This window comes from Esox lucius, chromosome 21, assembly GCF_011004845.1.
Source record: "Esox lucius isolate fEsoLuc1 chromosome 21, fEsoLuc1.pri, whole genome shotgun sequence".
Classification (NCBI taxonomy): domain Eukaryota; kingdom Metazoa; phylum Chordata; class Actinopteri; order Esociformes; family Esocidae; genus Esox; species Esox lucius.
In genome coordinates, this window is record NC_047589.1 from 9,663,722 (window position 1) to 9,687,808 (window position 24,087).

A 24,087-nucleotide genomic window follows, 5' to 3' on the forward strand; every position below is an offset into this window, starting at 1 on the left:
ACCTGGAGGGAGAGAATCACAGGGAGGAGAGATGGTGTGTGTGTGTGTGTGTGTGTGTGTCCGTGTGTCAATTCACTGTATGTCCTGTATTTCTGTGCCGTTGTCATATAAAAGAAATTCAACAATTGACTTGTCATAGATTGCATAACATTGTGTTGTTGCTTGAAAGCAGTTTGTGACACACTCGCAAACACACCCACACACACACACACACGTGTCTGAAGGTGCTGACTGATATCCTACCTGTAGGTGAGAACTAATGAGCGTACTCTCAAGATTCCTGGTGTTAGAGCTGTGCGTGTGAGTGCGTGAGTGCATGCATGCGTGTGTTTTTGGGAATCTCTCCTCCACCCGCTTCACACACTTCCTTTCATCCCACCCACTACTTAAGTTTATTTATTTATTCAAGATGTTGCTGGCTGAAATCTCATCATGCGCACCGTCTCATTTTCAAGAGGACATGCATCAAAGTGTCCCGTTCCTTCTTTTTGCCTCTCTGTTGAGATTTTTGTAGGACTTCTATGAGCATGGCAATGAAATGTTGTGTTTGTGGGTTAGATAAGGGCTGTTCCTGAAACACTGTGCTTGTGGATTGAATATGGGCCAGACCTGAAACACTGTGCTTGTGGTTGAATATGGGCCAGACCTGTAACACTGTGCGTGTGGTTGAATATGGGCCAGACCTGTAACACTGTGCGTGTGGTTGAATATGGGCCAGACCTGAAACACTGTGCTTGTGGTTGAATATGGGCGAGACCTGTAACACTGTGCGTGTGGTTGAATATGGGCCAAACCTGAAACACTGTGCTTGTGGGTTGAATATGGGCCAGACCTAAAACACTGTGCTTGTGGTTGAATATGGACCAGACCTAAAACACTGTGCATGTGGATTGAATATGGGCTGGTCCTGAAACGCTGTGCATGTGGATTGAATATGGGCTGGTCCTGAAACATTTTGTTTGTGAATTAGATATGAGCTGGTCCTGAAACAATGTGCTTGTGGATTGAATATGGGCCGGTCTTGAAACACTGTGCTTGTGGGTTGAATATGGGCCAGACCTGAAACACTGTGCTTGTGGATTGAATATGGGCTGGTCCTGAAACATTTTGTTTGTGAATTAGATATGAGCTGGTCCTGAAACAATGTGCTTGTGGATTGAATATAGGTCAGACCTGAAATATTGTGCTTGTGGGTTGAATATGGGCCGCACTTGAAACACTGTGTCTGTGGCTGGAATATGGGCCGGACCTGAAACACTGCTTGTGGATTGAATATGGGCCGGACCTGAAACACTGTGCTTGTGTATTGAATATGGGCTGGTCCTGAAACATTTTGTTTGTGAATTAGATATGAGCTGGTCCTGAAACAATGTGCTTGTGGATTGAATATGGGCCAGACCTGAAACACTGTGCTTGTGGATTGAATATGGGCCAGACCTGAAAACTGTGCTTGTGGATTGAATATGGGCCAGACCTGAAACACTGTGCTTGTGGTTTGAATATAGGCCGGTCTTAAAACACTGTGCTTGTGGATTGAATATGGGCTGGTCCTGAAACACTGTGCTTGTGGATTGAATATGGGCCAGACCTGAAAACTGTGCTTGTGGATTGAATATGGGCCAGACCTGAAACACTGTGCTTGTGGTTTGAATATAGGCCGGTCTTGAAACACTGTGTTTGTGGATTGAATATGGGCCAGACCTGAAACACTGTGCTTGTGGATTGAATATGGGCCGAACCTGAAACACTGTGCTTGTGGATTGAATATGGGCCGAACCTGAAACACTGTGCTTGTGGATTGAATATGGGCTGGACCTGAAACACTGTGCTTGTGGATTGAATATGGGCCGGACCTGAAACATTGTGCTTGTGGTTGAATATGGGCCGGACCTGAAACACTGTGCTTGTGGTTTGAATATTGGCTGGTCCTGAAACATTTTGTTTGTGGATTAGATAACAGCTGGTCCTGAAACATTTTGTTTGTGGATTAGATATGAGCTAGTCCTGAAATATTTTGTTTTTGGATTAGATATGAGCAGGTCCTGAAACACTATGCTTGTGGATTAGATATGAGCTGGTACCGAAACATTTTGTCTGTGGGCCAGATATTGTTTGATCTTGAAACAATGTGTTTCTTCATCAACAGCCGTGCAAAGGGGAAAACCAAGACTAAATCTACTATCAAAAAAGCCCAAACCAAATTCAAATATACTCCAAACTGTACCCAAACAGGCCTCAATTCCAATCCAATCCAAAATGGCTTTCTGAAATACAGTTAGGTCCAGAAATATGAGATCAGGTGATATACTCGGCCATTGCAGAAAATTCCACTTCTTTGCATTAAAAACTCCTGGGTTGCTTTTGCAGTATGTTTTGGTTCACTGTCCATCTTTAAAGTGAACCGTCGTCCAATCAACTTCACTGAATTTGGCTGAATCTGAGCAGACAAAATATCCCTATATAATTCTGTCACATCATCAATAAACTCTAGTAACCCAGTGCCATTAGAAGCCATGCATGTCCATGTCATCACACTGCCTCCACCGTGTTTTACAGATGATGTGGTATGCTTCGGATCATGAGACTTTCCAAGCCTTCTGTCCCAGAACTGGGCTGTTTTTTTAAAAATGTTTTTAGGCAATGTCTAATCTTGCTCTCGTGAAGTCTTCTCTTTATGGTAGACTTGGATAATGATATGCCTACCTCCTGGAGAGTATTCTTCATTTGGCTGGATGTTGTGAAGGGGCTTTTATTTATCATGAAAAGGATCCTACTATCATCTACCACTGTTGTCTTCCGTGCACATCCAGGCCTTTTTGCATGGAAGAGCTCACCAGTGTGTTATTTTTTTCTCAGAATGTACCAAACTGTTTATTTGGACACTCCTAATGTACCTACTAGCTCTCTGATGGATTTTTTTTGGCAGCCTAAGGATGGCCTGTTTCACTTGCATTGAGAGCTCCTTTGACCGCATGTTGTGGGTTCACAGCAACAGCTTCCAAACGCTAATGCTACACCTGGAATCAACTCCAGACCTTTCGCCTGCTTAATTGATGAAGAAATAACTAATGAATAGCCCACACCTGTCCAGGAAACAGCTTTTGAGTCGATTGTCTGATTACTTTTGAATTACTTTTGTTCCTTGAAAAAGAGGGGGCTACATATTAAAGAGCTGTAATATAATTCCTCCCATTTGGATGTGAATACCCTCAAATTAAACCTGAGAGACTGCACTTTAAGCCCATATCCATTATTTAACTGTAACTTGAATATATTTTGGTATACAGCCAAAATAACGTAACTTGTGTCAGTGTTTAATTATTTCCAGAACTAACTGCATAATAAGGGTTTGGGTTATTGGAAATCATTTGATCCTACACACCCCTCTCTATCTCCTATCTCTATCTCCTGACTCTATCTCTCTCAACTCTGTCTCTCTTCTCTATTAATCTCTTGTAACTCTCTTCCTAGCTATGGGCATGTTTACATTATGCTACTTTTTCCCAGACAAATTAAAGACTCGAGATGCTAGATTATTTTATGTGAATTTGAGGATCTCAATAGATTGAGACGCCACTTTCTAAGGTTGTGTGCGCCCCATTTTCAATAGAGACTCCCCAGAGTTTTGCCAGTGTGAAGACAGTTTCTGTGCAGTGCGCACGCATATTGCTGCAATATGCATATTTCCTGCAATTGACAGCCACAATCCTGCATAGTACGTCTCGAACATGTAAATGTACATTTGAAGGTCATGGAAACGATTACGCAACAATGATATTATATCAAGCGTTTTTATTCCCTCGTAATGTAAACAAGCCCTAACGCTCTCCTCTAACTTTTTAAGTTTCCTATATCTCTCTGCTCTAACTCTCTATGTCCTCTATCTCCTTTAACTCTATCCCCCCTCCTGTATCTCTCGCTAATTCCATCCCTATCAAACACTCCGTTTCTCCAATTGTCTCTCGTCTCTTCTTTATCTCGGTCTGCTTCCATTGGTCCTTCCATCTTTATCTCGGTCTGCTTCCATTGGTCCTTCCATCTTTATCTCAGTCTGCTTCCATTGGTCCTTCCATTTTTATCTCGGTCTGCTTCCATTGGTCCTTCCATCTTTATCTCGGTCTGCTTCCATTGGTCCTTCCATCTTTATCTTGGTCTGCTTCCATTGGTCCTTCCATCTCATCCTCTCTTTCTTTTCTGACGCACCACAGGATCTCCACCGACTCGCACTCTCCGAAGCTGCAGATCCGGAGCCACAGTTACCTGCGGGCGGTGAGTGAGGTTTCCATCAATAGAAGCCTGGACAGCTTGGACCCGGCAGGGCTGCTCGCCTCGCCCAAATTCCGCTCACGAAACGAGAGTTACATGAGAGCCATGAGCACCATCAGTCAGGTTGGTGCCCCTGAGGGCGTAGCTCCACCTCCACCTCCCTCCTCCAGCTGATCACCTGATCTGTCATTTCCTGCATAAAACGGCCGTGCAGAGGGGAGGAAAGAAATCCAAACCGACACAAAAATCGACCATTCATAAAGCCCAAATCAATTCCAAACCAAACCCGAACCGGCCCCGAATCCAAACTGAACAGGCACAATTCAGCCACCATCCCATTTGAGCGGCCTAATTAAACCCAGCCATCTCCAAATAGTCTGGCTGTTTTCTTGCAGGCCTTGTGATCAAAGTCAGGTTTGCTGCTCTAATTAAACTTCCTCTGCCCCTTCCCGTCTGCTTAGCTGTCTGATAATTCCTTCTCTCCACACATACATGAAAAAATTCTCCAATTAAGCGTTCTCATTAGAGTTGGAACACAACAGCGTTTTCAGCAGCTAGGATGCCCACGTGGTCTACAGTGCAAAAATGTGTTAAGGGAGGGACAGATCATTATTATGGCTCGAGTGCTACTAAACATATGGCATGTTTTTGATATCGATCCATTCATTATCTGTACGTTTGAGTCATTTTGAACCCACCTTATTTACAGTGACAGTATCTACAACTGGCCCCCAGTCGGTCCAGCTGATTCACAAAACGTTAGTTTGTATAACAGAATACAGCCCATATGGCTTCCTGCTAACATACATTACATACGGCCCACGTAGCTTTCTGCTAACATACAATACATACGGGCCACGTAGCTTCCTGCTAACATACCATACATACGGCCCATGCAGCTTCTTGCTAACATACAATACATACGGCCCACATAGCTTCCTGCTAACATACGATAAATACAGCCCACATAGCTTCCTGCTGACATACGATACATATGGCCCACATAGCTTCCTGCTAACACACGGTACATACGGGCCACATAGCTTCCTGCTAATATAAAATACATATGGCCCACATAGCTTCCTGCTAATATAAAATACATATGGCCCACATAGCTTCCTGCTAATATAAAATACATATGGCCCACATAGCTTCCTGCTAATATAAAATACATATGGCCCACATAGCTTCCTGCTAATATAAAATACATATGGCCCACATAGCTTCCTGCTAATATAAAATACATATGGCCCACATAGCTTCCTGCTAATATAAAATACATATGGCCCACATAGCTTCCTGCTAACATACCATGCAAGAGTGTAACTTCATTTTAGCCAAAGGGACAGAACCAAAAATCCTATTTCAGCAAACGAAGGTATGAACTGTTTCTTTTATCGCTCTACACTCATGAGCTTGTTCTCAGAGCTTCAAATGACATTCAAAGATTCTCCATAGTCATCGCTCCTATTTAATAATCATGTAATTTAGTCAGGTCATTGATACAAATAGCCTTAACAGAATAAACCATATAGTCATGAGGTCCTTCCCCGCCTGCAGCATTAAGCGTATCTTGTATTGTACACCAATCTAACGAAGCATATGAACTACTAGCTAGCCTGCCCATTCCATAGCATGCACCACTTTCTGCATTGATTTGATTAATTCAAGTCAGCTAAATGTAAAAGTGACAGTGCTGAGAAATAAGAGCAATATATAATCCAGAACTTTTTTCTGTTTGTAGCCGTTCATAACTTTATAGTGCTGGACTAAAACAATCGGGAGACTTTGTTTCCAGCTCCCTGATTCTCCCTGATTCCCAACTTGGAAAACTAGCATTATTTTTGTCTCATGACACAATACGACTTCACAGGCACTGTTTAAAACCAATTGCCTTGTTCACCGGCACGCTTTATGAAGTAGGCCTTCTGCATCAGCTCATGCATCTTTGTGCTCAGGAGCTGATCTGGAGGAGAGGTTCCTTTAAGGTGTGTGATGAGGTGAGCTGCGGCCTCACCCTCACCCGTTTGAAGTGACTGGAGGAAGGAGGTACCTCGGGTTGTATCTCCGGCAATCTCCTACGGGGGACTCCGGGGCCTACAGGGGGAAGAACAGAGCCCTCAGGCATCCGAGCCTCTCGAGATGAAGCAAAGCACACATGCCTGTGCCTGCTGTACACACACAGACCCCCCCCCCCCCCCCCCTTCACACACACACAATGACAGCATGCAAAACAGCCCTGAGAAACAAACTGTCACTCAGGCCCAGTAGCGTTTCCATTAGCCCAGCCAGCCCGCAGCGTACAGGAAGACAACAGAAAATAGTTCAGGCTTTCCTGTGGAAGGGATATGTTTGTATGTGCGTGCGTGTGTATGCTAGTGTGAACGTGGATTTGTGACCTGCAGAACGCATAGGCTGCAGTCCCCAGATTTCCACATCGGCATTCTGGAGGAGCATCGCTACTGTCATAAAGGTAACATCCAGCCCGATTGACCAGCGGAGTCCTCTGGATGTCCAGCTCACGCCTCACCAAGCGGATCCCAGTTAAAGGAAGGTCAGCCAGTCCCCGGCAGGCAAAAGAAAGGTTTCAAGGACAAATGGAAGAAAGAAAAAAACAAAAAACAAATCCAGTTCTTCGTCATATCAAACAGGAAGGGCAGGTAGCGTTTAGGTAACGTTTAGTGCTTCTGACCAGCGAACTAAAGGTTGCTACTGTAGAATGAATCTCTAAGCCAGCAGGGTGGAAAATCTGTCATGCTGTCCAGTAAACCCTCACTTTTACCCATGTCGTGGTGGTTAATCATGCCTGGTAAAAGGGTGGGAAAAAAACACCTTAAGGACAAAGGTTCAGGTGAAAAGATGTTGAAAAGGAAGTTGAATATTGAACACCTTCCTGCAAAGAAGCAACTGGCAACTGTGCGAAAGGAAGCCTCAAAGTAGAAATGCCTGACCCCCATCCAAAACCACAACCGCTGTTCAGTTGTGCCCACAATGCCCAGAACCAGAGACACCTGGAGGACCCCAAAGAGAGGACTCTGTGGAGGCAAATCATATTACACCTGAGAAGTCACAGATAATTGTGTCTGGTTGATTGTGTGTGTGTGTGTGTGTGTGTGTGTGTGTGTGTGTGTGTGTGTGTGTGTGTGTGTGTGTCTGTATGTGTTTCTGTGTGTGTCTATGTCTGTGCGTGCGTATTTTGGTATGAGTCACTGAGAGAGTGTGTCATAGAGAGTGTGTGCATGTGGTCACACAGAGCTTTCGACTGAATGCACAGATCGCTTACTTCTCCAAGCTCTTTGAAAGCCCTATTCCCACCTATGATGTTATGTATCGACCACACCAGCTCTCTCCATGTCTATCACAGTGTATATAGATCTACTACTTATTCTCTCCATGTCTATCACAGTGTATATGCAGCTCCGGAAAAAATTAAGAGACCACTGCACTCTTTTCTTTCCTTTCCAGAAAAGTTGAAAAGGAAGGTTTTGAGTGAGGAACAGAAGTGTTCAATTTGCACTGGTCTCTTAATTTGAACCCTTCTGTTTCTCACTCAAAACCTTCCTTTTTTACTTTTTTGGAAAGGAAAGAAAAAGGTGCAGTGGTCTCTTCATTTTTTCCGGAGCTGTAAATCAAACACTTATTCTGCAGCCCCTCACCACCGATGTGTTTTCCAATGCAGCGAGTCAGTGTCTTCCTTCACATCCTGCCAAACCCCCAGTCCCTTTTCTACATTTTCTCCTTCACACAGGTCTGATAGACTAGAAGAACCAGTTACCCTTGATCTGTGACTTAAGGCTAGTCTAGTGGTTGGAGCATCTGACCAGCATCTAAAAGGTTGCTGGAACATATCCCTGAGCTGGCAAGTTGGAAGATCTGCCGTACTTTCCCTGTCCAAGGCAGTTCATCTTTATTGCACACATATCATTGCTGTAAATTCTTACCTGGGGAAAAAAGCGGAAATAAATAAATACAAACTATACCTTGGGTTTCTTGCAGAAGTGCTGTATGAAAACATCTTGATTTCAAGTCCGTCACAACACAATCTTTCCGTTAGCTTTTGATCCTTAATGTCCAGTGTTTTCAGCACGTTCTTAGTCTTCTCTCCTGTGCACTGCCAACACACTTCTGTGGCACTGCACTTGGATGACCTATCACTGCACAACTTTCCTCTCCCCTGCGCTGCACTGCATGCTTCTCATCTGGAATCATTAGTAAACGTCTTTCCTGAGTCCTCAAACTTACTGCTAACCTTTAACCCTTCTGTATGCTGCTAAACAACAAAAAGTGTGCAAGTTAACCAGTGTTTCCTGCTCGCCTTCCCCCTTCCCCTCGGCTGATCGACGTGTGCGGGTGTGCACGTGACGGCCATGTGCAGGTGAGCGAGGTGGAGGTGAACGGCCAGATCGAGGCCGTGTGCGAGTCGGTCTTCAGCGAGATGGAGTCTCAGGCGGTGGACGCCCTGGACCTCCCCATGTCCAGCTGCTTCCGGATGCGCAGTCACAGCTACGTCCGCGCCATCGAGAAGGGCTGCTCCCAAGATGACGACGAGGGGGGCGTCACGGTGGTGGGCGTCGACCTGAGGGCTATCTCACCTCCTCGGAACACCACGACCGTCCGGACCATCCAGAGCAGCACAGGTGACTCGCAGTGCGCTGCGCTTTCGTACGCACACACATGCAGTGCAGACTTAGAACATGCCTTTCATAACCACTTCAACGGGTGACCATTTCTTTTTTACAGAAATGCGGTTTGATAAATATTAGATGGTTTCTATGTCTATATTGTCTGGGTCCACCTTTAAGAGCTTGTTCCAACTCGGATGGAGGCTTGTGTGGGGTTGCCTGGACGGCTTTTATTTCAGCTCTCAGCTATTCGTCCGGTAAAGCCTTGAACTGGAACATAAGTGGCGCATGCAGTATTGATGCAGTGGGATTTTGCCATTATAAGTTCCCTTATCTATTTTTTTCTCTTCACATAAACCCAGCATCCACTTTGACTTATGCTGAGTGACTCATAGCCGGAGCACATGTTTTTTTTTTCCTTTCCGCTCAGCGGTCAAACTGTAGCCCCCACCCCCACCCCACCCTCTTCCGTTTAATTATCACGATTAAAAGGCAGTTCTTTTTAGGTTACAGTCAGCTAATTAAAATAATTTAGCGCAAATCGGAAACATCCCGTTCAGCCAAGTTAACCTTTTCAACTCTTATGCCCTCTGGTGGCATTTGCTATGTGCCAGCCACATATAGTGTGTACATGGTTTGTACATTTAGAATTCTTTGCTTTCAGGACTTACCAGCACATGCACTGTGGGGAACGTAAAGACTGTAGGATGCTGACTGAGGAAAGATAGATTTTTTGTAATCGGGGGACCCAAATGACCCTTCGCTGAGACCAACCACACAATTCTGTGGTTGTTAGACACCGGTCAGGGCCGTTTAAACAATAAAAAATGAATTGTTTAAATGGGTAAATCATTTAAAGAAAACTCAAAAAAAAGAATCTTACAATCTTTACCTTGTGGTGGTGCTACAAACATCTTCAAATCCCCATAAGAGCCATGCCTTTTTTTCAAAGATCAAGGCTTGTGCCACAAATAGAATGACACACATATAAAATGAAACTACAATTCCACAGAAGTCATCAAATTTCCTGTCTGATTCTATGTTCATATTGCATCAGTAGAATACACAACTGTCTGCTGGCCACTTCAAACCAGATATTGTTAGGCAATAAGCTTGCTGTGCTGAAATTGCCGGACGCATTTTCATGAAATCATAAAATCACCATAGCAATCAGGGAATTCATTCTATTTTTCAATATAGCTTTTTCCCCCCAAATAGACAGGCAACAACACATCCAATTTATTTTCTCATTTCCCATCGTAAAACGGCGAGATATGAGTTTGTGCACAAGGTAATCTGGAAGGAGGTAAATCTGCACTGCTTTCCAATAGCCGACAAGGTACACCCTTCTGTTACATAACAAGGTTTGCACTTCTGATGACTTACCCCGCATTGCATCCTCGAACATGACCGTGGCACGTGAGGTCCTGCAGCATGGCCAATGTCTGCTGACAGTGCCAAAATTTACGATTTCCCAACTTCCAAAAAGACAGGCACTTTAGCTCTCAAATGATGTTGCGTTCTATTTTTTGACAGAACACCACGGAGTGGCCATTTTAATTTCTGCTCTGTTGGTTCTCAGAGTGTTCTACCCTAGGCAACGGAGAAAACCGATTCCTTTCACCCTCTGTTCTATCAGAGGAAGACGCGAGGTCACCCGGAGATTCGCCGCAGTCCTGTTCATTTAAATCAGACACAAATTACCAGCCGGCGAAGGCGGATGGAAGCATTTGATGTTTGCGTTTCTTGTTTGGTTAATATTGTTCTCTCTGAGGAGAGGTTCCTGTTTGCGTCCCAAATCGGTCCCTAACTCCTTACCTAGTGCTCTACTTTTAACCTATGAGAACGGTTTCATCCCCTGTGCTGCATGCACGACCCCTACTTCTAGTGGGCTGAGCTTAGACGTCTGGCCTGGAACAAGGAGACAGATAAAACATTACACACACTCACATGTACATATACACACGCAGGCACACAATGATCTCCACAGCCTATTTGGATAGGGTCATCTAAAAAAAGAACATGTGTTGTGCATTCCAGAAATACAACGACTGTGGAGTCAAAATGCAGACCACCAAGACGAGACTGGCTACATCTGCACTTCTTTTTTTAACCCTTATTTTAGCAGGTCAGTTGACTAAGAATGCATTGTCTTCAGGGTTAAGTGCCTTGCTCAGGAACAGAAGGGCAGATTTTCAGTACAGTGTTGACTTACAGTACAGTAATGATTGGCTGGGATCTGGTGAGGGATGGCTGGCCATAGCAACAAAGCTGTTGGCCATTTAATTCATACCAACTGGATATTTCTTCATATTTCCTATATTTTTCATAGTTTCACAAACTCCCAACCCCAAACCCCAAAAATCATGCTGTTACTGACAGAACTACAGGGGACCAATAAAATATTTTTACCTGGGTCACCCCGGAGTTCGACTCACTGCAGGTGAACACGTCTCCATCTAGATATGGAAAGAGAATCCTGACACAGACAGAGAGCGAGGTTGAAGTGTCTGGAATCTCATTGTTAAGCGCTAAAAAGACGGCCCAGTGGGTGATTGGCAATTGGCATAGATTATTGTCACGCCGCTGGCACTTATTATGGAAATGATTACACGCTAACTTCTCCTGTCCTAAGTCGTCGCTCACGTTAGAGGAACCTACCTGTTCCCAGATTTCTATGAAGTATGAACAATAAATAGATGAGAGAGAGTCAAGTGGCCTAGTGGTTAGAACAGTGTTCTGTATTGCATGGTGTTTTATTTACTAAAGTGGCCCTAGAGAAAGACAGTTAATTGTAATTGCTCTGAATAGGAGCGTCTGCTAAACTACTAGATTGTGATGACTTAAAAAACAGCTTTTCAGTGTAGGAATGGTGTGTGCATACACTCAACAACAGAATGGTCATAAGAAATGTAAGTGTGAGTAGGCCACTGATTGGCTAGCTCATCCTTCTCAACAGACTGCTTATTGGCCAGATTAAACTCCTTAGGGAGATGAGGTCATCCTCCTGAGCAGTTGTCAAATGTATGAACAGCAATGTTGCCGACAGCAATATTGAATTGCTACTTATGAGGTTTAAACACTTGCTGTAGGCAAACTTTCTAGAAAATGCTTAGATAAGGTTAACCTAGTTTTGGGGAAACAGTGTTGCTACAGAATGTTATTTAAAGCTAATGAATGAAGACACGGTTGACATGAAATATAAAATGTATTTCAATGCAAGGAGTCTGTTGTATTTTCACCAAAAAGTCAGTTGGAAGGGCAGCAACCTAGTTGATCTCACTGGATGTTTCCCAAATGTCCCCCTAACCCTGTTCATACTGTGGTGCCTTACTTCAGAGTCCTGTGGGCCCTGTAGGGCATGAAACAGGGTGTTATTTGGGAGACAGAGGTGTCTAGCTCTGTATCACTCACAGGGCTCAGGTTGGCTTAGCCCACAATGTCATACTGTTGATTTACAGGATTCGGTAAGACGGTCTATCTCACTCGCTCGCCCTTTCAGATTTCTCGCACAATTTCTCGCACTCTCTCTCAATATTTCTGTCATTCTATGTGCTGTGGGCAGAGGGTTTATGTATTTTTTTGGAAGACTATGGAAGCGGAAGACCCCACTTGCAGTATCAGTTCGTTAATTTGTTAGTTTTGACCATATCACACAGGTCTTTATTTGTATTTTTTGCAGGGAAATCAAGCTTACTGCTATGTCACTTTTGCAGTTGTGCCCTGTATTACAGCAAAAAAAGAGATAAAACGCATATAGTAATACACATTATAAAATAAAGAAAAAGCAAAAACTGATCTATAAAAAGGTAATTTATGAAACATTACAATTTCCTTATGTGCACCAGAACATCACGTTTGAGGCCACTTTGCAAGGCTTTCCATGAGTGGGGTGCCTAATGACCAAAAGCTGTCCTTCCTAACTCTGCATATGCCTGCGGTGTCTCAAAGACCAGACAGTCTCGACAGTGCTTGCAGTAAATGCAGGTTTTCCAGTTTATTTATGAGGTAAAATAATGTGGAAATATCTGCAGTACAACTTTGTATATAAACATCACACAATGTCAGGCTCAGTCTAACACCCAATGTCACCCAATGTAGCACAGCCCTCAGGTTATGGAAGATATCATAACGAAACATGTTTAAGTGATTGATATGACTAATCTAGGGGAAATGTAATTCAATCAACAACATTGTGTTGCAACAATAGCTTAAGAAGTCCAGAGCACCCCAGCAAGTATTTGATAAAGGCATGAGAAGCTGAACGGAAGCTAATGCATTTTGGAAACTGAACTCTAATTAGGGTAAAGCTATTCTGGGACATGATCATCAACACATCAGCCTGGTTTTGGTATAGAGCTCCGGGGGAGGCAGGGAAATCAACATAAATAACCCATCTCAAATGTGTAGAAAGCTTTCTTGGCGACAGTCCATGATTGTAAACATATTCTAAACTATTTTGTATAATGCATAGACAGTGCTTTGATCATCATGTCATTTATAGATATAGTGCCCTCCAGAATTGTTGGCACCCTTGACAAAAATGAACAAAAAAGTCTAGGGAACAATTGTCGTTAATCAGCTTGATCTTAGTTGCAATGGGTCATAAATATTGGCACCCCCGTATTTACCCTAACCCTAAAACATACGAGAGGATCTTAGGCCATTAATCCATGCAGAAACTGTCAAGATCCTACAGAGGCCTTGTTTGGAGACCTTCCTTTTCAGCTCACCTTATGTTTTTTATTGGTGTTGAGGATGCCTGCATCCCAAATAACTGCCTAGTTCCTCTCTAGTGTACCACTTTTGACTGGCGAAAATTGAGCTATGTTCAGAAATAGTGCAGTAGAAGTGACTTTTAATGCAGACCCAACCGGGGATAAGAATGATGGTTCCGACATCAGCTTCTTTGGATTGGTTTAATAAATTGACAAGGCTCCTCCTAAAGCTGCGGAAAATCCATACAAATCGGGTAATGTACGGATTTAAACTGACTTAAACCCCCATCCTCTCCACGCTGGTTCGCGTCTGGTCAAATCTTAGAACACAAACATCCTACATCAATTTTCACTCATCCTTCCTAACTCCCAAATGACACCCTATTCCCTACTCTTAGTGCACTACTTTTGACCAGAGCCCAAAAGTAGTGCACTATATAGGGAAGAGGGTGCCATTTGTCCTTCTGTTTATGCAGTGGTATATAGAAGGCTGATTATTTCCTCCTGACAGATTGAAAAAACTGCTTTCCTGCTTTGCTCCAGAGCCACAACAGTAATTGGAAGTGTACAATTGTTTCAGTTAGAGGTGACCTAAAATTAAAGCTACTTCAGCATGCAGGTCCAAAACCGGGGATGTGCTACTGTGATAATGTATCTCTTTATCTCTCTCTCTTTTCTCTCAATTAAATGTATTGGTCTTTGTAAGGGCTTTATTTAGAAATATTCTTGTTTTTCATGACATCATACATGTAACTAGTTTGAATTGGAAATACAGCAAAATGAATAGGAAATATAGTCATTGACAAGGTTAGAAATAAGGATTTTTATTTGAAATAATAACTGTGGGCTTCAGATTTTGCTTTCGTCAAAGAATCCTCCATTTGCAGCAGTTACTGCCTTGCAGACCTTTGGCATTCTACAGTGGATATAAAAAGTCTACACACCCATGTTAAAATGCCAGGTTTTTGTGATGTAAAAGAATGAGACAAAGATAAATCATGTCAGAACTTTTTCCACTTTTAATGTGACCTATAATGTGAACAATAAAATTTTAAAACAAATTGAAATATTTGAGGGGGGAAAATGAAAAGTAAAACCTTACAATAACCTGGTTGCATAAGTGTGCACACCCTCTTATAACTGGGGATGTGGCTGTGTTCAGAATTAACCAATCACATTCAAACTCATGTTAAATAGAAGTCATTACACACCTGCCATCATTTAAAGTGACTCTGATTAATCACAAATAAAGTTCAGCTGTTCTAGTAGGCTTTTCCTGACATTTTCTTAGTTGCATCTCAGAGCAAAAGCCATGGTCTGCAGAGAGCTTCCAAAGCATCAGAGGGATCTCATTGTTGAAAGATATCAGTCTGGAGAAGGGTACAAAAGAATTTCCAACCATTAGATATATATTGGAACACAGTGAAGACAGTCATCATCAAGTGGAGAAAATATGGCACAATAGAGACATTACCAAGAACTGGATGTCCCTCCAAAATTGATGAAAAGACAAAAAGAAAACTGGTCAGGGAGGCTTCCAAGAGGCCCAACCAGAGACCAGACCTAAATCAAATTGAATATCTGTGGGGTGATCTGAAGAGGGCTATGCACAGGAGATGTCTTTGAAATCTGACAGATTTGGAGCACTTTTGCAAAGAAGAGTGGACAAATATTGCCACGTCATTATGGGCCATGCTAATAGAGTCCTACCCAAAAAGACTGTAATAAAATCAAAAAGTTGCTTCAACAAAATATTACTTTAAGGGTGTGCACACTTATGCAACCAGGTTATTGTGATTATTTTATTTTTTCTCAAAGATTTCAGTTTGTTTTTCATTTGAATAGTTCACGTTATAGGTCACATTAAAGGTGGAACATTTTCTGACACGATTTATCTTTGTCTCATTCTTTTACATCACAAGAACCTGTTATTTAAACAGGGATGTGTAGACTTTTTATATCCACTGAAGCTGTCAATTTCTTGAAATAATCTGAAGAGATTTCACCCAATGTTCCTGGGGCACCTCCCTCAATGTGGATTGGCTTGATGGGCACTTCTTACGTACCATACAGTCAAGCTGTTCCCACAACAGCTCAATAGAGTCGAGATCCGGTGACTGTGCTGGCCACTCCATTATAGACAGAATACCAGCTGGCTGCTTTTTCCCTAAATAGTTTTTGCATTGTTTGGAGCTGTGCTTTGGGTTATTGTCCTGTTGTAGGGGTAACTGGCTCCAAGTGCCGTCCACAGGGTATGACATGGCGTTACAAAATGGAGTGATAACCTTCCTTCTTCAAGTTCCCTTTTACCCTGTACAAATCTCCCAATTCACTACCACCAAAGCACCCCCATACAATCACATTACCTCTACCATGCTTGATAGTTGGCATCAAGCACTCCTCCTGCATCTTTTCATTTGGTCTGCGTCTAACGAATATTCTTCTTTATGATCTGAACACCTCAAATTTCATCCATAATACTTTTTTCCTATATTGCTGTCCACTCTGTGTGCCATTGGAAAGCAATGCACTGTGTGCCATTGAACACAACATAAAAAATGTCTAGCTAAAATAGTCATTTACAACATTAATAATGTCTACAATATATTCTGATGGTGATTTTTTTTTATTTTCTTTCGAAAAATACATTTCTAAGTTAACCCAAACTTTAGAACGGTGGTGTATATAGGAACATTTGTTTGCATTGCCAAAGCAAGTCAATACCATCTAGCTGCAGCCTTTCCTCTTGCGGACGTCCTTCTCGGATTGGTATACTGCCACCTACTGGATACATCTCTCAGGAAGTAGTTAAACAGTAACTCTTGTACTGTTCAAGCTAGAGAAATCAAAACATTGATCAAATATCCTAACATGATCAAAATAATCCTAACTTCCTGTAAAACTTTTATCATCTTTAATTTTGCAAGTGTTGAATTTAGTCAGTCAGTACATGGCAATGATAGCTGTGGAAGTCTTTGAGTTTACTTTACTCAAGACACTAGGAGAGGAATTCCCCTTTCATCAGGACAATAACCAAAAACACAAAGCCGAATCTATACTGGAGTTATTTGGATGTTCGTCTCTCAGGGGTGTATTGTTTTTTTCTATACTGCCACCTACTGGATATATCTCTCAGAGAGTGTATTACTCTTCGCAGTGTTAATTTTGTCAACACATATAGTGACTAAAATATTTTTCAGTGGCAAAAAATACGACCGTAACTAAATATATATTTTTTTTACAATTTGGTTGACTGAAACAAGACAATATTATTTCTGTGACTAAAGTGTTGACTGACATTAGTCAGACCAGAGGTTTTTGGAAAGAGAGGGAGCTTTTCAGTGCGATCAGCTTTTTTGGTATTATTTAATTACATAAAATGCTGGCAAATCTGTGGAATTAGATGCATTACGTGACTACAGACACATTTTTGAGTGAAGCTGTTCTATTTATTCTCTGTGGCAATAAGAAGCTGTGTAACAGTGAGGCTTACACCACTGACCTGTGCTCATAGTTCCATCAGGTAAATTGAAAATATGTGTAGCCCACTGTTGTTCAACAGCTTTCTTCTGTCGAATCTTACATGATCAAATCAAGCCTGGCATGGAGATGACTTAAGAGAACGACTGTCAAAATAGTTATTAATTGTCTTAGTAGATTTGTCAGGATCTTTTTGCAATAAAACAATTGTTGTTCCCGTATGCTCGTTGGCTATCCATCGAAGAGGCTAGTAAGACTGACACATTTTTCCATCCATAGCTAACTTCCCCTGCACTTGGCAGGTAGCGGATTTTCATTTCATTCCCTTAAGTTATATTGTATGTTTTCTGTAGGCTTTGTTAATGAGGCAATACATTCATTTGATTTGATTAAAATGTGAGGGCATTGTGTTAACTTAAATGTCTCAATGTTTTGACAATCACTAGAATAAATCATTATTCAAATGACACAAATTTTACTAAAACTTTAAGATATTTTAGTCGAAAACTACACTAAATATAAAAAGGTGAGAAAATTTTCTCTGAAGATGTATACAAACAGTAACTGTCGAACTAGAGGCACCAAAACAACTTTCAGGATATCCTGACTTCAGATTACTTTAAATGTTCCAACTTTTATTAACCATAACTGTAACAAGCTTTAATAAAGTTGAGTCTGCACATGATTACATCCATGGGTGTAGATATCTATATTTGAACAATTTCTAGGCCTATTCCTCTATAAGACTGTTGGTTCTGTCAAAATGTATTGCTCACTGCCAAATTAAGCTTTATTGTCATGCACACAAATGGGAACCATTTCTGTTTCCAGGTAGAACAGTAAAAATGGTCCTACCTAGAACTAAATTAGGTTCTACCTGATACCAAGCTGGGTTTTTTTCCTGGAACCAAAAGGGTTACTTTATATACTTCCCCAAAATAATATTAATAACCTACCGTCAACATTGTCATGAAAAAGATTGGTTAGGTAGGCCCACCAATTATATTTAACCATATAATGTGACTGAGAACATGTTCTAATTTACAGCAACACCCTAGGAGTAATTGGGGTTGACTGCCTTGCACAACAGATGTTCCATATTGCCGGCTCAAGGACTCAGTCTAACCGCCTGTCAATTACTGGTCACGTGCCTAACTGCTAGGCTACCTTAATTACATTTATTGCTAAAAAAAATAAATAAATCACACCAGGTAACTTTAAATGGTTACGATGGATACATTAAGACTAATGTATTGAAAACATATCCACACTATGTGCAGGGACAGACATTGTGATTTGGAGGCAGATTCCAGTCTAGAACCTATAAGTCATTAACCAGGCAGGATGTTCTACAATAATCAAACATTTTGAATTTTGCAGTTAATTAATGCTGTCTCACTCTCTCATCTTCATCCGCTTATCCGGTATCGGGTCGCGGGGGCAGCAGCTCCAGCAGGGGATCCCAAACTTCCCTTTCCAGAGCCACATTTGCCAGCTCTGACTGGGGGATCCCGAGGCGTTCCCAGGCCAGTGTTGAAATATAATCTCTCCACCTAGTCCTGGGGATACCCCGAGGTCTCCTCCCAGCTGGACGTGCCTGGAACACCTCCCTAGGGAGACGTCCTGGGGCTATCCTTACCAGATGCCCGAACCACCTCAACTGGCTCCTTTCGACGCAAAGGAGCAGCGGCTCTACTCCAAGTTCCTCACGGATGGCTGAGCTTCTCACACTATCGCTAAGGGAGAAGCCAGCCACCCTTCTGAGAAAACCCATTTCAGCCGCTTGTACTCGCGATCTTGTTGTTTCGGTCATGACCCAGCCTTCATGACCATAGGTGAGGGTAGAAACGAATATTGACCGGTATATCGAGAGCTTTGCCTTCCGGCTCAGCTCTCTTTTCGTCACTACGGTGCGGTAATGCAATACCGCCCCCGCTGCTCCGATTCTCCGGCCAATCTCCCTCTCCATTGTCCCCTCACTCGCGAACAAGACCCTGAGATACTTGAACTCCTTTACTTGGGGTAACGCCTCATTCCCTACCCGGAGGAGGCACTCCATCGGTTTCCTGCTGAGAACCATGGCCTCAGATTTAGAGGTGCTAATCCTCATCCCAAACGGTCCAGTGAGTGCTGAAGGTCACAGAACGATGATGCCATCAGGACCACATCATCCGCAAAAAGCTGCGATGCGATCCCCAGCCCACCGAACTGCAACCCCTCCCCACCCCGACTACTAAACAAATTATGCTAATTAATTTAGTCATAGTTCATAAATGTTTTAATTAATGAATTTTAATTGTGGTTGGTTCATGAGTAGCTGTTCAACTTCTTCCTGAGAGATGTATCCAGGTAGGTAGGGCTCTATGGGTTCTGTTCGGGTTTGCAAATGGAGCCCGGAAACCAGGCTTTGTCTAGGTTTATCCCACGGTCCACAAGGGCTTTGTTATGGAAGGTTTAGGAAGGCTTTCTCTTAAGTATGTGTGTAATCTAGAAATCTAACAGCTCATGTGGGGATTTTTTATTAGCTCGGCATGCATTATTTGGCTGGGACGTTTTTGATTTGGTTGGCAAGTGCACCCTAAACCTCTCTCCTTCCTCACTTTCTCTGTTTTCTCTCTACCTCACTCTCTCCTATTTAGTTGACTAATTCCATCTCTCACTGTTCATATTCATCTCTCGCCCTCCCAGCAACCTCTGTTGCAGATGTTGTTCTGATATTGTGACAAACGAGCTTAGGTTGAATCCCAAATGACACCCCCTTTTTAGTGGTAAAAGGTAGTCTACCGTAGAGTGCTGTTTGGGACACCACGTTATTCTCCTATGCTGGCTCAGTGAGAGAATGTTAGATGTATTTAACCAGACAACGTTTGTTTTCTTGAAAGAAACTAGATGATTTTTTGTTTACAAAAAAAATGGATAGAGCCAGTAGTTCTAGATGCCAATACCAGTCTACATTTGCTGGCATGCATGTGTCCTGCATGTCCTGTCTGTGTGAGCACCACTCTGCTAACAACACATTGTTCTTTCTGTCTAGAATGCCTTTGAAAAGATGTGCGATGCCAACACAGGAAGAAATGCGTCTTAATATTTATTTAGTTTTTATCAATCCAGGCTAGGGTAGTGGTTGGCTGTGAATCAATATATTTATGTCCTATAAGTCTTAAATGAATGTAAGGATTGTTTTGTCCAATGTGTTTATAGTCTTAGGTTTGAACTGAATGATAAGGTTGGATTTTATGAGGAACTGATGTTGTCTTTGTGTGGTGGTGCCAAAGAAAAATGTTCATTCTGGATGGGTAATTAAGTAGAATCAAATATATTCTAATCTATATTGTATCCTGATGAACAGTGACCTAGGCTTTTAAACCTCAAACAATCCTTTTGGAGTGAATTTTATTCTGAGTCATGTGTAAGACCTATTGATGGAAGAATGGGTATTTGAGGTCAAGGCTGGTCAACACTGCCCCCAGAGGCTTGGTGTAACATAGCAGTTTGACACATTGAGATGGTGCTGATGGTGCCAACATCTCTGTTTCATGAATTGACTGCCTATTTCCTTTGTAGGGGATAGGGCGCTTTTTGGGATTCAACCCATGAATGACACATTGCTTCACTTCACTCGGCAGTGCAGCTGTAGTGGGGCCGAAGGTTTGCTGCAGGCAGGAAGGACATATTGAAAACACACTACTAAACTCATTCAAAACTCATTGCAATGGTGATACACGAAAGGTTTAATGAAGGCAGCTTCTGTTTTGGTGACATTGAAAGGACATCTCTCGGTATGGGCTGTGCGGTGCTGTTGTCAGTTACTGTGGATAGGCCATCTGCTAGTTCAGCTCTTTGAGTATGAGGGTCAATGCTTTTGGAAAACCAAATATGTTATTAGTTCTGTTGAGACATCACAAACTCCTTTAGGATTCTCAAATGCCAAATGGGAGTTTTTTTTCTTGTAAAAGGGACTCCTTTAGAATTAAAACATGTGTGCATTATGTTGATGACAGACATGTTTAATGTTGAGTGTCATCTCAGGAGGGTTTTTAAAAAGTAAGTTATTTCAGACAGATTTGCCTTCACGCTGGATAGATCTTACTCAACCTGATTGATTTTTACACGACATACCAGTTACTGTCTTATCACCACACTTGCTCAGTGATATTGTTGTTAACCTTCTCTGTCACAAGGGGGCAGATTTGGTAAGATTTTAGAATATTATAGGATGGTGGTAGATGGTTGCCTATTCGGCCTGCAAGGAATCTTATTGTGTGTATTGCTTTTTTAAAAACAATACACACAAGTTACTTGTGAAATTAAAAAAAAATATATATAAATATATACCGATTAAATCCCATATTTGCCAATATCATTCTTGGATTGTAGCCTATGAAATTCATAAACTATTGTCGTTGTGCAGGCTACATTTGAGGTGGGAAAATAGATTCGCAAAATCACTCGCTTGTTGGCAAATCCGTTTGTTGATGCTGCGTCCGGCTTCTGTCCCACTCCCACTTGCATATTTCACTGTGAGTCAGCGAGGAGGGCAGAGGGGAGCAGCGTTGGCACTGCTCACTGCTGCGCGCCCATCCTAAAATCGTCTACGAGCGAGAGGCGAGCCGCACCGTCAACAAATCAGAGAAATTCACGATTTAAAGAGCTAAAAGCACTATTTCGGATGCCTTTTCCTTTCCTTTTACCGTATTTCTGTAACTTGTTCCGTATGTGTGACTATTGGATACGCCTTTGTAAGTAATAGCGGGCTTTTTTTCTTCTTCCTATGAATGAGTTGTGTTTCTTCTGCTTCGTTTAGTTTGTGTAGAAGTGCCAGCCGCGAGGCGGCCCCGTGCCCATCCCTCCGTCTTACTGCTTACTCATGCTTGACGAGAGAAGCATAACAAAGGACTTTACTTATGAAATTATATGCCTGTTTATCCGAATAATGTTGATTGTATACTGTGGACAGTAATACACGAAAGACCATTGACAGGGAAACTGTTTATCAATAATCAAAAAATAAAACGAAATCATTATCAGGTATACCGTTACAGTTTTATCAAACTTGAATTGCTTTGTGAATTGAAGAGTAATTTTACATTTACGTTCACAATTAAGCCTGGGTTATTCACGTATGTGCAATGCTACAATCTACGAATTAGACTAAATATAAACTTTCACGCTATTTCTCCTTAGTAAGAGTGCACAGCTATTCCGGTCTGCCTAGTTATTTTAAACAGTTTCCAGCTCCCAGTCTATTTTAGTGACTTAACTTTGATGTTCACTAACAGGTGTACATCACACGGTACAATATTGGCATAATTTCAGCCATTTCCCATACGGAACTATGTAAACGGAGGTCACAGAAAAGCCCTGCAATTGCATAAACACAGCGAGAACTTCATGTCTGGATATTGATGATGGTCGCAAGGGGAGGGGATCATTAGGTCAGCTAGCCAGCATCATTGGCAGGGGAAGTAAGGTGGGATAGGTGATGATGATGATGATGATAGCAAATTAGGTGGGTGATTATATTGGTAGTACATGCATGAGTACATTAGTAATGCGATATTTTGCATATTGTACTCTTCCTGAAACAATCTGATCAGCCATTATTGATGATGCTGCATCAAAGTGATGCAAAAATCTGCTGAATGATGGGTTGAGGGGGCCGATCCTATTGACCATATACACCACCATTCAAAAGTTTGGGCATATCTACTCGTTCAAGGGTATTTATTTACTTTTTACTTTAGTCTTTAGTTTTAATATTTTCCACATTTTGGAATAAAGGTGAAGGTATCAAAACTATGAAATGAAACATGGAATCATGTAGCAACCATATTAAGTGTTAAACAGATGAAAATACATTCCATATTGTAGATTCTTCAAGGAAGCCACTCTTGGCCTTGATGATAGCTTTGAACACTCTTTGCATTCTCTTACTCAGCTTGATGAGGTAGTCACCTGGAATGCATTTCAATGAACAGGTTTGCCGTGTTAAACGTTAATTAGTTGTGTTGCGTTTGAGCCAATCAGTTATGTTATGACAAGGTAAGGTTGGTATACAGAAAACTATCTTTAGGTCTGTACTGTAGTAGTCCATATTATGGTAAAAACAGCTCACATAAGCAAAGAGAACTGACAGTCCATCCTTACTTCAAAACATGAAGATCAGTCAGTATAAAAAATGTCAAGAACCTTGAAGTACCATCACAAAAACCATCAAGTGCTATGCTGACACTGGCTCTGAGGACCGTCACAGGAAAGGAACACACAGTTACCTGTGCAGTGGAGGATAAGTTCATTAGAGTTACCAGCTTCAAACATCAGCTAATAACTGCACCTCAGACTGCAGCTCAAATAAATGCTTCAGAGTTCAAGTAAACGATACATTACATCTCATCAACTGTTCAGATGTGAAAGCATGAATCAGGCCTTCATGGTCGAATTGCTGCAAAGAAACCACTACTGAAGGACACCAATAACAAGAAGAGACTTGCTTGGGCCAAGAATCACAAGAAATGGACATTGGACCGGTGCAAATCAGTCCGTTGGTCTGATGAGTACAAATTTGAGATTTATTCTTCCCACTGTCATGTATTTGGGAGACTTATGCCTGGTTCCCACCATGAAGCACGGAGGAGGAGGTGTGATGATGTGGGGGTGTTTTGCTGGTGACAGTGTCTGTGATTTATTTAGAATTCAAGGTACACAGCATTCTGCAGAGATACACCATCCCATCTAGTTTGCGTTTAGTTGCGTTTAGTTGGACTTTTCAACAGGACAATGACCCCAAACACACAACCAGGCTGTGTAAGGGATGTTTGAAGGAGAGTGATAATGCTGCATCAGATGACCTAGCCTCCACAATCACCCAACCTCAACATCAGATGACTTGAGATGGTTTGGGATGAGTTGGACCGCAGAATGAAGGAAAAGCAACCAACAAGTGCTCAGCATATGTGGGAACTCTTTCAAGACTGTTGGAAAAGCAGTTCATCTGACTTCAT

At 42.1% G+C, this 24,087-nt stretch overlaps 1 protein-coding gene and 1 long non-coding RNA gene across 8 annotated transcripts in view; one reads left to right on the forward strand and one right to left on the reverse strand.

Moving 5' to 3' along the window:
- dlgap1b (discs, large (Drosophila) homolog-associated protein 1b) overlaps positions 1-24,087 on the forward strand; it is a 134,682-nt gene that overhangs the window by 79,772 nt on the left and 30,823 nt on the right. For all 6 annotated transcript variants that reach the window (XR_002195861.3, XM_020041938.3, XM_013139533.4 and 3 more), the window contains 2 exons: positions 4,209-4,389; positions 8,642-8,903. Coding sequence is in view for 5 of the 6 variants with exons in the window: in XM_020041938.3 (XP_019897497.2) it covers positions 4,209-4,389; positions 8,642-8,903 (443 nt within the window). In the remaining variant the exon portion in view is untranslated. The remainder of the gene's footprint in view (positions 1-4,208; positions 4,390-8,641; positions 8,904-24,087) is intronic.
- On the reverse strand, positions 3,833-8,332 carry LOC106024838. 2 transcript variants are annotated; one of them, XR_001198560.4, is made up of 3 exons: positions 8,247-8,332; positions 6,320-6,363; positions 3,833-4,260 (listed from the first exon to the last, which is right to left on the reverse strand). It is a non-coding gene; the product is annotated as an uncharacterized LOC106024838 (long non-coding RNA). The 2 variants fall into 2 exon arrangements; XR_002195862.3 differs by having other exon boundaries at positions 6,290-6,363.